Source organism: Lonchura striata, chromosome 4 (assembly GCF_050655825.1).
Source record: "Lonchura striata isolate lonStrDom1 chromosome 4, ASM5065582v1, whole genome shotgun sequence".
Classification (NCBI taxonomy): domain Eukaryota; kingdom Metazoa; phylum Chordata; class Aves; order Passeriformes; family Estrildidae; genus Lonchura; species Lonchura striata.
In genome coordinates, this window is record NC_140706.1 from 70,479,693 (window position 1) to 70,493,885 (window position 14,193).

General features: G+C 46.5%; 1 protein-coding gene across 1 annotated transcript; it reads right to left on the reverse strand.

Annotated features, from left to right (window-relative positions):
- Positions 1-958: 958 nt before the first annotated feature.
- CCNG2 (cyclin G2) lies at positions 959-5,899 on the reverse strand. The gene is made up of 7 exons (XM_021531583.4): positions 5,529-5,899; positions 4,452-4,589; positions 3,404-3,654; positions 3,183-3,261; positions 3,002-3,100; positions 1,679-1,884; positions 959-1,176 (listed from the first exon to the last, which is right to left on the reverse strand). The coding sequence occupies exons 1-7, from the start codon at positions 5,637-5,639 to the stop codon at positions 1,044-1,046; spliced, it is 1,017 nt and encodes a 338-aa protein (XP_021387258.1). The 5' UTR covers positions 5,640-5,899; the 3' UTR covers positions 959-1,043.
- Between the last annotated feature and the right edge of the window lie 8,294 nt (positions 5,900-14,193).

The window sequence follows — 14,193 nt, forward strand, 5'->3', positions numbered from 1 at the left end:
TGAAAAACACTACAAGGGTTAAATATTCAAAGGAATGTAGACTTAGCAAGGTTTACCAAGTTAAGAAGTCTAAGCTAATAGCATGGATTGACACGTTAAGATTTGAAACACACTGAAGTATACAATATGAATTTCAGTGTAAAAACATCTGTACTAAAGAAAACATGGAATTACTCCTGGTCACACAATTTATACTATCTCAAAGTGAAAACTATATTGACTATAAACCTCCTGCTTACCACCCATACTCCTGGTGTGAAATAGGAATCCCTGAAGTTTATAAAAGCCAAGCTTCAAAAATTGCTACTTGGAGTACACAACTCAAGACCCTGCTGAAAAGGAAAAGCAGTTTCAGTGTTGGGCCCTTTGGAGAGTAAATCATTCCAGCCTGGCACTATATACACACATACATGCTCCATGTAACCCACCCAGCCACTTGGAGCTAATCCCAGAACACTAAGGAGTGGAGGTGCCCTCGAGAGGGACTGCAGTCCCAACTCCTGCTCCAAGCAGGGTCAGCACTGAAATCAAGCCAAGCTTGGGATTCTGTCATGTGGAATCCTGAGAACATCCCAGGACAACAACTGCACAGCTCCTCTTGGGCTTCTCTCCCTTGCTTGACTGAACCCATGGAGCAAGCTTCTTCCATTAACCAAGTGCTTCCCATTTAAGTCTCAGGAAAGCTGCTCACTCTTGCTCCATGCTTCTCAGGCAAGACCCTGACATCAACTCAGGTGTTGAGCTGCTGAGGGTTTTGGACCACCAGGTGCAGAACTACATTCATAGCTGTTGACAACAGAACTGTACAACAACTTTTTTTTTTTCTTTTTTTTTTTTTTTTTGCTGATCTGGGGACCTGAAAGAATTTTTCTTTTATTCCTTAAAATTACAACAACAAAAAAACCAAGGCAGGCATCCAAAGCATTGATATACCACAGCAAGTTTTGCCTTAATACAGTTTACAGATAACCATCTCATTTATTATTGCCAAAAAACTCTATGGTGCATTCAAAACTTCAGCCTAATACAATCCAGACTCAGTGCTAAGACCGACAGCTGAGAGTTTGCCACTTGGGTTTAGGTTTGAGTTCAAAGAAGAAGGTGCCTTCCAGATCACTCGGAGGAGAACTGCTAAGGCTTTCTTCCCCGCTGCTCATGTCTTCACAGGAGTCTTCACTAGAAGGAACAGTGGGAAAGGTAATTTTAGCAAAGCACAACCCTTTCAAAGTGGCAAAGTACTCCTCAATCCTGGGGTTTCTCACACACTCTCTTCTGCTGCTAGAAGCAACATCCCGCATCTAAATGCTCCTCAGCCTCACGCTCCTTAAGCTGAAATCCTAACAAGGCACAATTCTCCTGATGCCAACAACATCCTAGCGATCAAGAAGCCAGTTTTCCAGACAGCAAGCATAGATTCCTTCAGGAGACTGAAAACCTTTGCAAGCCTTCCTTAAAACCAACAGTGCTTCCCCTTACCCAGCCAAGTACCTCTGAACACCACAGTGACAGTTCCCCCTTCTCTCCATGTGCTGAAGGCATATTCCAAGCCCAGCAATATTCTCAGAGCTAGCACTTTTCCCCCAAGTGGCAGCAACTAAGCCATAGTTATACAGAGTTGCCATGACCACTAGAGGAAAAGGAGACTTCCCAACAAATTAAGCAGCTGAGTGCTACCAACCTCTCACTTCCATTGAAACATCCACCCTCTGGGATCGTTGGCAACTCGGGAACACTGTAGTAACTGTTTTGTAGGTTTTGGGCTGTACGCCTCGAAACAATCCAAACTAGTTTTTTGTGATCAGGCTTGCAGCATTCAGGAGAAGAATAATCTGCCAGGCATTTAGAGACCAGTTCCCTCCAGTAAAGTAGGTCACTATCACTTATCTGAAAAAAAAAACACCAAAAACCCCAGAAGTTAGTCCGTTAACACACAGGCCCTAAGCGTAACTCCTCTCTCCATTTTACTTTCTTGGGAAAGACCTGGAAAAAACATCAGGACAAGACAGAAGTGAGTCATAACTATGATACCTTTGTCAAAGTTGCTTTTAAAGGTGAAATACCAACTCCTACACACCCTCCGGACAAGTCCCTGTGGAGTTAGGTTGTCAGTTTGCCTGTCAGTCCTTGTTACCATTTTTTTTATCACTTCCAAAGGAGAAAAAAACCAAAGGTTATTCTATTTTAAAATGGAATAAAACTTTTTTAAAATTCCATTTTCAAATGGAAGTGAAGTTTTTTAAACTGCTTTAAAACAGAAGAAAAAGTTTAAACCACCATTTTCAAATAGAATAATACCGTACTTTAAGGAACTACTTCCATTCCTTAAGAAACTGAGGTCATTCAATCTGACTGTAAGAGCAACAAGCTGCTTTAGGCCATGAATGGAGGCAGCGTGCAGCTAGAGGCTATGAATCCTATTTTAGTTCATAGGATATCCTGAGCTGGAAGGGATCCACAAGCATCCAAACATCATGGAGTTCAACTCCTGCCCCTGCATAGGACAATTCAACCCATTTCACCCTGTACCCAAGGGCATTGTCCAAATGCTCCTTGAGCTGTGCCAGGCTCTTGTTGACTTCATTCCCTGGGGAGTCTGTTCAGTGCCTGACCTCCATCTGGGGGAAGAACCTTTTCCTGATACCCAGCCTAACCCTCCTCTGACACAGCTCCAGCCATTCCCTCCGGTTTAATTATTCAGACAAAAGGAATAACCAGCCCAGCAGTCCCAGAACAGACTGGAAGTTTCTGCAGAGCACACAGCCAGAGCTGTACAAGTTCAATCAGCTGCCTGTTAAAGCATGCATTGATTGTATACACACTGGGTCAGCAGTTTCTCTGATTTTATACATTTAAGCTTATTTTTAAACTGCTTCTTTCAGCCAAACAGAACCTGTAAGGACACATTTAGGGATGCATTTAAGGGACCCCTAAATGTAACATCAGCCATCATTAACAGCACCAATCCAAACCACTGGAAAACCAACCCAGTGAAAATACACACCTTTGAATGCTTTTGAACACGCAGAAGGATCTCCAATAGCTCAACAGATTTCAGCATCTGAACTTCCAGAGTGAGAAGGCACAAGGCCAGGACAGATGGCTGAAAGGACCAAAAAAACACCACTCAGCACCACAGCCATCACAAACCTAGTCAGCAGCTACAAACAACTGCTTCTACTCACTTTTGCTTTTGAGAAGACTAGACGGCAGTTGCAAGCCTTTAGCTGTGCTTCCAACTTGTCCAGATTCAATACTTCTTTCCTGTGAGACATCCAAGAGAAGAAAGGTCTGCATGAACAAGCATTGCCAGGAAGCAAAAACTGAGGAGCTGCCTCCTCGACAGCCAAGGCTGCAATCACTTCAGAGGGGATTAAAAAGAGCTCAGCGAACACCACCAACTCACCTTTCTGAGGTATGACAGAGTAAAATATTATGGTACAAGTGCAAGAAGGTTAAGGCAGTAGTAGCTTTAAATTCAAAGTGCAACTTTTCTGAAATTATCTTTTCCATCCGTTTCAGGTCGGACACAGTGCATTTACATTGGCTGATCCGGATGATCTCGTGAGCAGATGGGATATTGCATTCCTCCTCCACGACACGGGCGGCCAGCTGGATGCAGCAAACTCCAATGCAAGACAAATGCTTCGGTTTCACCTAAAAACCAGAGCAAGCACCATGAATGCATCCTCCCCCAGCAACACGTGTTTGGAACACCCACAGCTCTAAGACTTGCTGATCTCCACCTAACCTGCTGTCGGCCAGCTCCTACACCTCCCCCAGCCACAAGCACTTCAGCTGGAGCAAACCCAGCTGGCAGAGCCCACAAGGCAGCACCGAGCCGCTGGGGCTGAGGAAGTGAAGTCCCACAGCTGAGCAGCCTCTCCTCAGGCTGTTCCCCACCAGGACACAAATAAGTCGTGGTGGGAACTGCAATTCCCTGCTCCTCCGAGCAGCAGTGCTCACTCACAGCCCACGCAAATCCAGTCTGAGCCTGTTCTGGGCAGCCCCATCCCTCCATAGCTTGTTCCTGCCCCTGCTCTTCTCTCCCCTCTACCATTGTACGTTTTGTGCCACTTCAAGGCCAGTCAGACCAGAGAACTGATGCAACCTCGTTTTTTCTGCTCATCTAATAATGAGGAGTTGGTTTTGGTCCAAGCTTCCTGCCTTAAAGCAGCACAAACACGATAAAAACAACCAGGAAATGATCACTTGGTGTCCGTCCCAAGACTAAGCTAAGCCTTAGCAGAGTACCCAGAGACAGCCTCTAACGCTTATTGGTTTGTTTCCCTTAATTCCTCTTTCTCCGACATCTACATGGTGATGGTTACAGATTTATGAGAGGAAGTAAATCAAGCTGCTACTTGTCTTTAGAGGTAAAAGGAACTGCACTCAACTCCAGGTTCACAAAGGAGACCTCAGAGCTGCTGCTGAATCAACAGCCACACTTATACCTTCATAAGAGCCAAGAATCTGTCCAGAATGTTGACAGCCAAAACAAACGTTTCAGTTGCAAATCCAAAGAAGTTGGTCAGACTCCAAAGATCTTCCACCTTGGCATTTCTTTGTCTTGGACACAGAGTGTTTTCATTCTACGGCAGAAGAGGCAAAGTCAGAATTAATCTGCGGCAGCAGCAATCGCCGTGTCTTACTCGTTAAATCGTCTTTTATTTAGATCAAACAGAAACAGTTTTTTATTTAAATACTTTATTTCACTTGAATTGAAAAGAAAATAAATTCTGACACTTAGGACTCAAATCACACCCACGGTTCAGGGATTACAGCCAGGTCCTGAGTCTCACTGGTGCAAAAGCCAGCACAACCGCATTTCCTACTCTCCCCTTGCTTCTTTTAAGACACATTTAAGACTTACTTAAGTTACCAACTGCAGGCACACACAGTGACTCCTGACCTTAGAAATGACCACACAGCTCTCTGCCTTGCATGTCAATATTTAAGCAACAGCTCTGCTTTCACAACGAACAAGCAGACTTATCTCAGGAATTTTTTTTTTGTTAAATATTAAGGCTCTTCCCAAAGAACTCACAAGCACCCGAAGGCACATAATAAGCCTGCCCCGAACTCGGTAAGGAACTTTGGTCGTTAACGTGGAGATGTTTATGGTCTATTTACATTTTGCTGCTCAGCACTGAGCGGTTCTGGGTTCATTTCCCCAGACTGCGCCAATGAAAAGCCGGCGCTTCCCTTGTTTGTTAAATCCCACCTCGCCAGCAGCGGCAGGAAGCTTCCCTGACAGAAACAATACACAACCTCTGGCTCCTGTGCTCTAGGTTTAAACAATAAAGACTAAACGACAAGATATTTTGCTTGCCCTGTAGATCACAGCAGGATAAGGTAACGTTAATATCTACAGACCAATACAGAATTAAAACAAAAGGCAAGCGGCGCACACAGAGAGAACAATTAACTTTCCTCAGTAAACGCACATTAAATTCCATTAGCCGGAATTTTCTCTTAAATTTCTGAAATTTTCTTTCTGCCCTGAGGAACCCCCCGACGCCCTCACCCACCTCGGCGGCGCTCTCGATGAGGCTGAGTCCCTTCTCTCGGGGCTGGAACCGCCCCTCCAGCTCCAGATGGAGGTTCAGCTGCTTGAAAAGCCACAGCGCCTCGCTGCCCATCTTCCCTTCCCTTCTCCTCCTTCCCCTCCGCAGCAGGGAAACAAAGGGGCCCCGCAGGCCGGGGCCGAGGGGACACCGGGCCCCCCCCGCGGCCCTCACCGCTCGGGGAGGGGGAGGCGAGCCCGGCTCCCGTCACCGCGCGGACGGGGGTGGGCTCGGCCGCTGACCCCGCATCCAGGCAGGGCGGCCTGGACCCCCGCGGGGAGCCACGGCACTACCACGGCACCATCCCCAGCCGCTCCCCCTCCGCCCCGGCCCCGCTCCAAGATGGCGGCGCCGCGTCCCCGCCCACGGCTTCTGTTGTCCCGCGCGGAGCGATCCCCGCCGGTGAGGCGGCGCACGGAAGTCAAATAGTCCGCCCCCCACTCACGCGACCCGACGGTGCGCCGAGCGGTCTCCGAGGGCCGGGCAGGGCGCGGCCGGCCCGCGGAGCTCCAGCTCAGCGGGGAGCGGGGCGGCAGCGCGCTGCCGCGGCGGGGCGGGGCGGCCGCGCGGAGGGACACGGCGCGGGACGCATCACGCCTTTAAAGGGACGCCAGCGGCGCCTCATCCGTTTTGAAAAGACCGCCCAAACCCTCCCGCGCTCGGATTGGCCCGCGTTTCCCGGCCGCTGATTGGCCGGCTGTGGCGCTCTCCCCGCCCCCTTCCCGCCTCGAGCGGGGGGGGGGGGGCGTGTTGTTTACCGGCGGCGATTGGCCGCCGACCGAGGCAGGGTCTGTTCTGATTGGCCAGGCGAGTTCTGCCCCCGCCCCGCCCAGTGCTCCGAGCCCTGGCAACCGTGACGAGCCCGCGCGCGCGCGCCCTGAGGCGATGGTGGGGGGGTGGCGGCGCTGACCCTCAGTCCCTCGGCGCCCCCCTGTCCCCACACCGCTCGTCCCTCAGCCCTCCCGTGTCCCACACTGCCCGTCCCTCAGCCCTCCCGTGTCCCACACTGCCCGTCTCTCAGCCCTCCCGTGCCCACACCGCCTGTTGCACAGCCCTCCCGTGTCCCGATACAGGATAAAGATGAACGCTAACCTGACTGGAGCATCCTGAGGATGCTCAGCCCCCGCGGGTCAAATTCTCTGTGTATATCTGTCCTCACATGCTGTTCCTTGAGGGTTCCAAAAACCCGTTTGGATTTAAAACGCCTCCATGTCCTGCTTCAGACTGAGATTTCTGTGCAGCTCAGTGTTGCAGTGGTTTTGGGATGTGCACTTCCAAATTTCCCTCCCTGTGGAATGAATCGAAGGTCCAAAGGGTCAGGAAGGAGGTGGTGGATGAACCCCCCAAGTCAAAGGCTGTATCAAAGGGCTTCTCAGCTTAATGGAGTCCTCAGGACCACATAAAACAAAATAAAGCATCATCTGGAGGATGACATCTGCAGTGACATCGTTCAGGTAATGTTTACGGGATGAGTCTCTCAGCTCCAGCCTCTGGTATTCAAATCCCCTTCGCAGTCGCTCCCTTCTTTTCTTCCCCACATTCCAAAGTGTATTGTACTATCACAGAGATGGAGTAGGGATGTTCTTCCTCCTGTAGAACACACACGTTCCAGTTTACCTAAAACAACAAAAGGGGTTCATTTTGTAAGCACAGAGCATGACAGCTCCAAAAGTATCAGTTCAGATACCTGCTTGAACACATACATTCCTTTCCCTTTACTAATTTAAACCTAATAGAACACTCTGAAAAATTATCCCTCACATCTCATGTAGCCTAAGGGGGGAATCTCTTATCAGAGCATGGCTCATTTCCCAGGTTAGGAGAGAGGGATTCCTGTCTCATCTTTGTTCCTCCCTTGTTGAAAACAGCTCAGTAGGATCAAGGAGAAAAAAAAACCAAAAAAAAACAAAACACCAAACCCCAAGGACCCTTAATATAAGTGATGGACTGCAGCTTTGGAATTAAGAACAGGGAACATGAGTCTGCTCCCTGTGCTGTCTGGACCTAGCAGAACAATGGAGTGTTGTGGGCAAAGGAGGAGTCATGTTGAGGTCAGCGAACAAAATCCATTGTTGTTTTCTATTTTTTCCCTTATGCAGGGAATAATTTTCTTTCAATGTGGCATTTATTTGGGATTCGGGGAAGTGAGAATGTGGGGGAGAGAATGAGAAGTGTTTCCAGCGTTCTGAGGAAACACAATTTACCTCTTCTTGTAACGTGCTTTACAGAGCAGCAATTCCTTCCTGACATTCTTTGGGAGCCCAAAGATGCACATCCTTTCAAACAGGGATTATTGTGACCAACCTTGCTAAGCTATCTTCCAGTATGGCCCAAAGCAGCGCCTCAGGAATGGTTCTGGATGGCTAAGAGCTGTGTATTGACTGGCAGGGGGTGATGCAGAGGTGTTGATTGGGCCCTGTGGCATGTGGATTTCCACACAGGATTACAAACTGTGGTGATTAAGGGACACAGAGTAATTAACTCTCCAGACACAGGCATTGTCTGCCCGCTCTGGACACCCACAGGAGGAAAAACAGGGGTCACTTGGAACAGCAGCTGCTTGAGCCACTTATGCAAAGAGCTCCCCTAATTAATCCAAGTGCCCCTTATAATGCTCCATACCCCATTATTCTGGTATGGAGGACAGCAGCAGTGCTGACACCTGGAAGGCAGAAGTCTCAGAGTGGTGTTTTTATACAAAATACACATATTAGAAAACACCTATAAAGGCTCCATGTGTACACAAACTGAGAAACTATTTACAGATTCTGTTGCTTCAAGAGCAATGGGATCAATGCCTCGGGGATAAAAGCAATCAAAACCTTGGCATGGGCTTCCCCTCACCAGGCCCTTTGGGAAGGAACAAGTCTAGGAGATGAAATGATTCATAAATCTGTCAGAGTTTAAACCTTGTTCCCCAGACAGCAGCCCCTGAGGGAAAGTGGCATTTGATCCTCTAGTAGTCATGGGAGCGATGTTCCCTCTGGTCCAGCTCCTGCCTGCCCAGAGGAGTGTAATTCCACACCTCTCACCTGGAAATCGAGTACAACATTCATAAATAAATTAATTTATTCAGCTTTATCGCTTGCTGCCTATGAGACCAAAGCAGAGCAAGGCATCCTGATAAGAGATTAAACGGAGGTTGGTGTTAGGGTAGAGATTCACTGGACAAACCCAGAGAGGAGCAGTGACAGTGCCTCTCCCAAAGACCACACCCTGAGTTCCAAGCAGCTGCTGGAATAAGGAAAGGAAGGGGGCAGAAAAGAGAAGCCCAGCATACTTGCTTAGGAAAACTCAAGAGCAGAAAAGATTTTGAGGTGACAAAACCCAATGGAAACTTAGTAAGTTTAGGACAGAATTGCTGCTATAATTTAAATAAATCTGCCATGTACTGATAGCACATACTTTGCTTACTGAAAATAACAGCTATTTTATTTATATAAGAACCCCTGCACAACAGTCCTGGGACAAGACTCCCAAGATGAGTTTCCTATAAGAGAGAAGTCCAAAGATCTATTGGGAAACAGTTTCTTTCTTAGAAAATTCCCAGTAGCTCGCATAAAACTTGTAAAGCACAGCTAAAAAACTAAATTGCAGGCAGTGCTAAAACCCTGATTCTTGAAGGAAATTCCAAGCCTTCACTGAGAATTTTCACTGACACAAAAGGATTCTGTTCCAGAAATAACACCAGGGACAGGCCCCTGCCTATTATTTCATGGCTCTGAGCAAGCCCATGTATGCTGTGTTGGGAACCAGAGAATTCCATGATCCCTGACACCAGCAGAGCAGGAGGAAAAGGCTGCAGAGTGAGCTGGCTCTGTGCTGAATCTGATGCTCTGCCTGAGTTGTCATGGAGGCCTCTCTCCACACAGAGCTGGAAACATCCAGAAAGCGCTCAGGAGCAAACACAGCACAAGTCCAGTGCAACCTGTTTTTTTAGGATCATCACATCTCGTTTTGGAGGGTTTGGAAATGGCTCTGGCATGAGAAGAGGAAGGAGGAGCCTTGCCCCCAGTGCAAACCCTCACGTAAAGGCAGCACAAAGGAAGGCACTCCTGGTGACCTCACCAGGGCCACAGCAACACCACCTGCAGTTTTGTTGCTCATGGGCTGTAGCTGCCCCACCTTGTTCAAACTTCACTCTATGGTCACTGAGAAACAGGAAGGAAGCAGGAGATACTCCAAATCTGTGACACACTCAGAACTTGCCCAGTGACTACAATTATTCATGATTTCTGTAGGGGGTGGATGCAGGTCCCACCCTTTGTCTTAGTCCTGGCTGGCTCCCACTCCAGCTACTGTCAGAAATCTACACTGCATCTCCAGGCCTAATAAAATACGATTTCCTGATGCACATACCCACTTTCTGCAGGCAGCACCTGAACAGCAGCTGGAGGTGCAGCCCCAGTCCTGCTCCCACTGGGAACCTTCCAGGGAACCTTTCAGGAGCCCAGGGAATGCCATCAAATGGCAATGCTCTGCCTTCAGTGCAGGTTAAATTGTCTGAAAGGCAGCTATGTGTTTCAATAGCCTCCTGCTTGTCCAAGCATGACCACAGAACCAGCAGTTGGCTCAGAGGCCTCCATTAATAACCATTTATTACTGGAAGGTGCATTTAATTCACTGTATATTTTTGTCACTTACTTTAAGTGGGTTCTTTTATTTAATTGACAGGATAATTCTAGGCAGTGTTGTACTTAAGGCTTTGGAAAGTTTTGTTGGTTTTTTTTTTTTTAGAAAGGTGGTTCTGCATAATTTCAGGAGGCGTTTTCAAAATCACAGGGATTCTGCATAAATGGAATTTAAATTAGTCATTAAAAGTTAAACCAAAGAAAAAAAATAAAGGCAGTCACCTTCCTGCCTGTAGAACTAGGCAACTGCTGAGTAAAATCATTTGCTAGGAAGCATTCAGCTCTAAGGACTGTATATTGTAAATTTATTTTATGAATTCACACTTATTTTCCAATTTAACACTTCCCTTTTCCATAAAAGATGGGAAGCCCTTAATTATCTCACAGAATACTCCTTTCTCTCCTTTCCCAGGCTGTCTTAAATTCTTGTGTGTCTATTACTAAAATTGAGATCTTGGGACAATGTCTTCTATACTTTGTACAGGGATAATCACTAATTATGAGATGGCATCAGCCGGTATATAATTCTCTTTATCAGCCAATACAAACACAGACTATCACAGATGGAAGGATTTTTCCAACTGCAAATGTGAAAAATTTCAGTCCGGTGGATCAGTTGTTCCTACTGAAATAACAGGCAGCTGGAATTCTGGAAGTCTTGTGGAGTCTGCTGACCTTATCCTTGTGCCAGTAAGGAATATTCCATTTCCCCCTTGCTTTCCAAAGGACAACCTTTAGCCATTTCACTCCACTGGGGCATAATGGGCTGCTCTTATTCCCCCGTAATTCACACTCCTGTTTCACGAGACAAACTGTTCTGTGAGGGATGAACAGAGATGCACAGATCTCCACGCCCAGCCCCACAGATGTTTCCCAAGGAACAGCTGCAGGAACATTTCCAGCATAGTTCTGTCTCCATATTCCGCATCCAGGCACGTTTCACTCACACACTCTTGCCACTTGCCAGAAGAAATAACTCAGACAGACCTTCTCAGATGCACCGGCAGCCAACGTGATCCTAATCCACACAGAGAAGTGCCAATTATCCATTGGGAAAGGCACATCTACGACCATCACAGCAACACTATTCTTTTCGTAAGGTTATAAACTCCTACAGTGCTGATATCAACTCCCCAGGACACAAAACATCCAGTTATAAATATTGATCTCTACAGAAAAGTGTAGCCACAGCCAGGAAATTAACAAGAACTGCCTCTTAAAAACTGAGAAATATCAAGGAATTTTTATGCTTTGGAAGGGAAAAATGGAAGAAAAGCTGTATTCCATGACACCCCTCTGCCAACACTGAGAAGGTAAAACTGGGAATGCTGCTAAGGAGGAGGCACATTCGTGTCGCTGTTGGTGTTCTTGCACGTTCTGACACGTGTTTCCAATTAATAACCTATTTTCTGGGAAGAATGACAGATTTACTGGTGGGACCCCCAGGGTGAAGGGGACAGTCTGAAGATATTACTGTCACCGAGTTGAATGAAATAGAATTGGAACGGAACACGTTCCAAAGAGCAAAGCAAACGGCAGGAAACAGCAGCTCTGGTTGAGAAAATTACATTATGGGGCTGATTATTTAGTAAAACTAAATCAGGTAAAAAGGTTAATTTAGTGTCTGCAGTTCCCCTCTCAGAATTAATCACTGAGTGAGGTGAAAGAGGTGCTTCATTTGCTAAATGTGAGCAGGTATTTCACTGTTCTGGATGAAAGCAGAACTGTGTCCTGGTGCTTAGAGGAGCTCCATGCTGGAAACAGATAGGAAGAAAATCTTGTGCAGCTCAGAGAAGGGCTTGTTTTCCTAGTAAATAATTTAAATTCCTGCTGGTAGGAAGAGCAGGGTGGCAACAGCTACACAAAGTCCTGAGAGGCCGTGGAGATGCTCCACTCGAGCTGACACTCCTGTCATTCCACTGATGGTGCTTCCTAAGATCAACAGCCTTCTTTAACAGCTGCATGCAAAGCTACCTTTAAGCTCCCAAAAATGAAGGAGACTGCATCTAGTTTCCTTTTTTCCTGTGCCACATTCTTCAGGAATACCAGTTTTGGGGGGGGGGGGGGTTTAAATTTTTTTTTCCCCAAAGGGCAGCTAATTATTGCCTGTAGGAACAAGCACAGCTGATGTACTCATAAGGTGGAACAGCCTAATAATTTGTATATACTGATTTCCACGCAACTTAGTCGGAAAATCAGCATTCCATAGATTGATTCATCGCACAAATAAAAGGTGAAGGTTTTCCAAAAACTACTAGTGCTTTTGTATAATTTGGTTTTCACAGAGACGAGACAGTTCAGTGCTTAAACCTGTTTCATTCCTCTGGGTGAGTTCCTTTGTGCTGGTAATTTTTCCTTGACAAGCGCTTACTCCCTGGAAGCTGAGCAAAGCCTTGTCAGGCAATTTCACCATAAACCATGTTTGTAGGGTTCTCCTTGTTTCCTCCTGCTGCTTTCCCCAACACTGCACATTTGCAAACTGTCCCTCTCACAGAGAAAATGGAGTTTAACTTTCATTTCAGCTTCTGGAAAATCAAGAAGCCGTCAGAGTCTGTGTCCCTTACTTATTTCTTTTTAAGGTTTTGTTTTTTAAACCAACATCAATATTGTCTCCTCTGGGCTAATCAAAGGCATGCTTGCTACTTGAAGGATCACAGGTTAGCAATAAATATTGTTAAATTATGTAATGGCTGGAGTCAAAGCACAAACACAGTGGTAACTACAGGGGTTGCTGGACTTGTTCTGCCACAGAGGGAACCCAAACAGTTGAGCTGTTATTTTTATTTTTATTTTTTTGCAATTTATTTTTATAAGCTTGCATGTTTGCAGCCCCTTGGGATATTCAAATGATTCATAAACTATTTTAATGCAGCCTCACAACCTGCCTGACACAATGGTGAGTTTCCCTTTGCACTGAGGCTGCTGTGTGCACGTAGATTTGAACTCCCCGAGCTGAACTTTGAGTGCACCTAAGTTGGGTGGGTATGAAAATTACCAGTAACCTTTGCATCCCTGCTTGGCAGGGACCTTAAAGATCATTCCAGTCCTACCCCCTGCCAATCCTATCCCAGGCTGTTCCAAGCCCTGTCCAACCTGGCCTTGGACACTTGCAGGGATCCAGAAGCAGCCACAGCTTCTCTGGGTAACCTGTGACAGGGCCTCCGCAGCCTCACAGGGAAGGATTTCCTCTAAAATCCCATCTAACCCTTGCCTTTCTTGTCAGCACGAAGCCCTTTTGCCTCTTTGCATCTCTCCCTGCAAAAGAGGCCCAAACACGTGGAGTTCATGCTCCATCTCCTTCCCAGCAGTGCCACTAAATCCCTTGGTTGTGGTCACTGACACAAACTACCACTGGGATTTGGGAAAACTGCCACAGACTTCTTAAACACTGACTCTTAGGCAACGAGTCCCAAAAGAATTAGAATAGAATTGGGAAAGCCAGATAAAATTCCACCAGGACTTGCCCTTCTCTACGCCTTCTAGAAGTCATATTCTGTTTCAAGATAAAAATTAATAAAAATGAAAGGGAGCAGCACATGACAGGCTTGGATTTGAAAAACAGTTCATTCACCCTGAGCATAGGGAAGCTGCTGCAGCAAAAATAGCCTTTTATTTCAGTCTTATATGTTACTAGGGAAAGGGTTAAAGAAAAGCTTGAGATGGATGAATTTTTAGCGAACTGCTTCAGAGTTAATTTGCTGGAAAATGAATAGAAAAAAAAATTGTGTTCTCTCTCGGTGATTTATGTCACTGTGCTTATTATCTCTGGAGGAAATCCTCCTTTGTGTGCTGTCTGAACAGCCAATAAATAGAGATTCTGGAAGGAGTTTAAAGAAAACAATTTGCCTTTGCTCTGAACTTCTTGCTTTTATCTCTTCATTTCAACCTCTGGTGGTGCAGCAAGATTCTGACACTCATCACCGTGCCAGGATTTGCATGCCGAGTATTTATTCTTTTCCTGGTCTTTGCTGTACAGTATTGTAACACAGCCACAAACC

Coding starts and splice junctions, on each gene's coding strand:
- CCNG2 (XM_021531583.4), bottom strand. CDS start 5,639: ATGGGCAGCGAGGCGCTGTGGCTTTTCAAGCAGCTGAACCTCCATCTG. Junction 3,101..3,182: donor TAGTCTTCTCAAAAGCAAAA/GTGAGTAGAAGC, acceptor TGGTCCTTTCAG/CCATCTGTCCTGGCCTTGTG. Junction 1,177..1,678: donor TGTTTCAATGGAAGTGAGAG/GTTGGTAGCACT, acceptor TGTTCCTTCTAG/TGAAGACTCCTGTGAAGACA.